This window comes from Augochlora pura, unplaced genomic scaffold, assembly GCF_028453695.1.
Source record: "Augochlora pura isolate Apur16 unplaced genomic scaffold, APUR_v2.2.1 APUR_unplaced_5104, whole genome shotgun sequence".
NCBI lineage: Eukaryota > Metazoa > Arthropoda > Insecta > Hymenoptera > Halictidae > Augochlora > Augochlora pura.
In genome coordinates this window covers 1-1692 of record NW_027585533.1, presented here as the reverse complement: position 1 = coordinate 1692, position 1692 = coordinate 1, and the positions used below count along the sequence as shown (strand labels likewise).

Below are 1692 nucleotides of genomic sequence, written 5' to 3'. Positions count from 1 at the left end.
ATAAATAAAACATGTACTTGAAGTATGAGAAATAATACTACCAATAACCACATTTGGATATCAATGAAGATACCAACCGAATAGCTCGAAGATGCATCTCCACAGCTGGTTGTATGTCTATTTTACTAAACGTGTCTGAAGTCGCAACTTTGTTAATTGCTTTTTGCATTCGATAACTAGAGGAAGGAAAAATATATACATACATGTACGAGAATATGTAGACCAGAGTCAATATTAACGATTACACTTTAGACTGCAACTACGCAGCAAATCTTGCAGAACTAAATGATATTACAACGGTTCATGGCAAGTAAGGTAGACTCGGGCAATGACGGTCAGCGGACAATGATAGGCAGTAATATTCTGGTGAATTATGTCCGATGGACACGCTGGTTTAAGAAAAGAAGTCAGATCTTATGTTGTTTTGATAAGTAGTAGTCAAGCATTTATGTATTGAACTTTATTTATATATAAATACACTATAAGGAAGAAGGATTGGATTGACATAATAAGTACATAGAATTTGAACATTTGATATTTTATTAAGTATCAAAAGATTTAATAATTACGAAATTGCTGATATCGATGAAACGAAAAATGAAAGCAAAAGTTCAGCGATCAAAATTATCTTTTGTTTATTTATTAGTTTATAGTTTTTTAGCTTTACATATAATTATTTATTTATTATAGCAGTTTGATAGTTTGTAAGTATGTATAATATGATGGTTTGAAAAAACCGATTTGCAGAAATGACTTCATACCTCGTGACTTCTAGAATTCCACTTAGGTGAGTAGCGAAAACGGTAATCGTTCCTTCCGTGCATATCATCGTTAATAAACCGTGCATTGTTGACAATATGACTTGCAGACAAACAAGATTAGTCCGAGAACTTTTCTCATCGTAAAAAAATCCCAAGAGGTATAAAAAACGGATCTGGATATCAGATGGCAGGAACGTGGACAATCCCAATGTACCAATTACACATAATGATCCTGTACACGTCATAGCTGTAATTCGGAAGAAATTGCTCTAATTAAATAATATTCAAAAGTATTTCTGTAATGATAGATAAACAATCTGCTGTAGTGTAATTCATAAAATTAAAAATGTCGGTTTATACGTTCGACTTGGTACATAGATTGGTAATAATTTATTGTTTTTTTACATAGTTGCACGAAAAATGTGTCGGAAATACTGTAATCAAGTGTATATTCTTATTGTATAATTTTGTATGTGATGTTATCTAAATTCGTTGCGAAATGTGTTTACCGATGTATACCATAAGGATGCGCTTCGCCACTATAGAATCTTTCAATAACATCTCCACTTCGACAGGATCGTCCAGCATTCTATAATCGCTTTGCATATTGTCGAGCACGAATTTCGTCTGTAGTTATGTGAAAAGAAAGTGATAAGATCATTAGAACTAGAATTAGGTGTAATAATTATGTAAACATTGTTTATTTAACAAGCAAGGATGAGACGAACAGGAAATGTATTCAAGTATTTTAATTTGTTTCAGATTTGTAAATTTCGAATAAATGTTTTATTTCTCGGTTGATTTAGTTGAATAATATTTGAAAGAATTTTATGCGCATTTCTCGAAAAGAAATCCACTTAAAAAAAGAGCAAGTAATTACAGAGCACAATTTACTGTCACCACGTTTTATCGTAGTCAGATAATTATCCTT

General features: G+C 31.7%; 1 protein-coding gene across 1 annotated transcript; it reads right to left on the bottom strand.

The window, feature by feature from the left end:
* Positions 1-77: 77 nt before the first annotated feature.
* LOC144477907 (uncharacterized) lies at positions 78-1686 on the bottom strand (the record flags this gene model as incomplete). The annotated part of the gene is made up of 4 exons (XM_078195637.1): positions 78-176; positions 762-1008; positions 1271-1388; positions 1642-1686. Coding segments are annotated over 4 exons (509 nt in total), but the record flags the coding sequence as incomplete, so codon positions are not given.
* Positions 1687-1692: the final 6 nt, after the last annotated feature.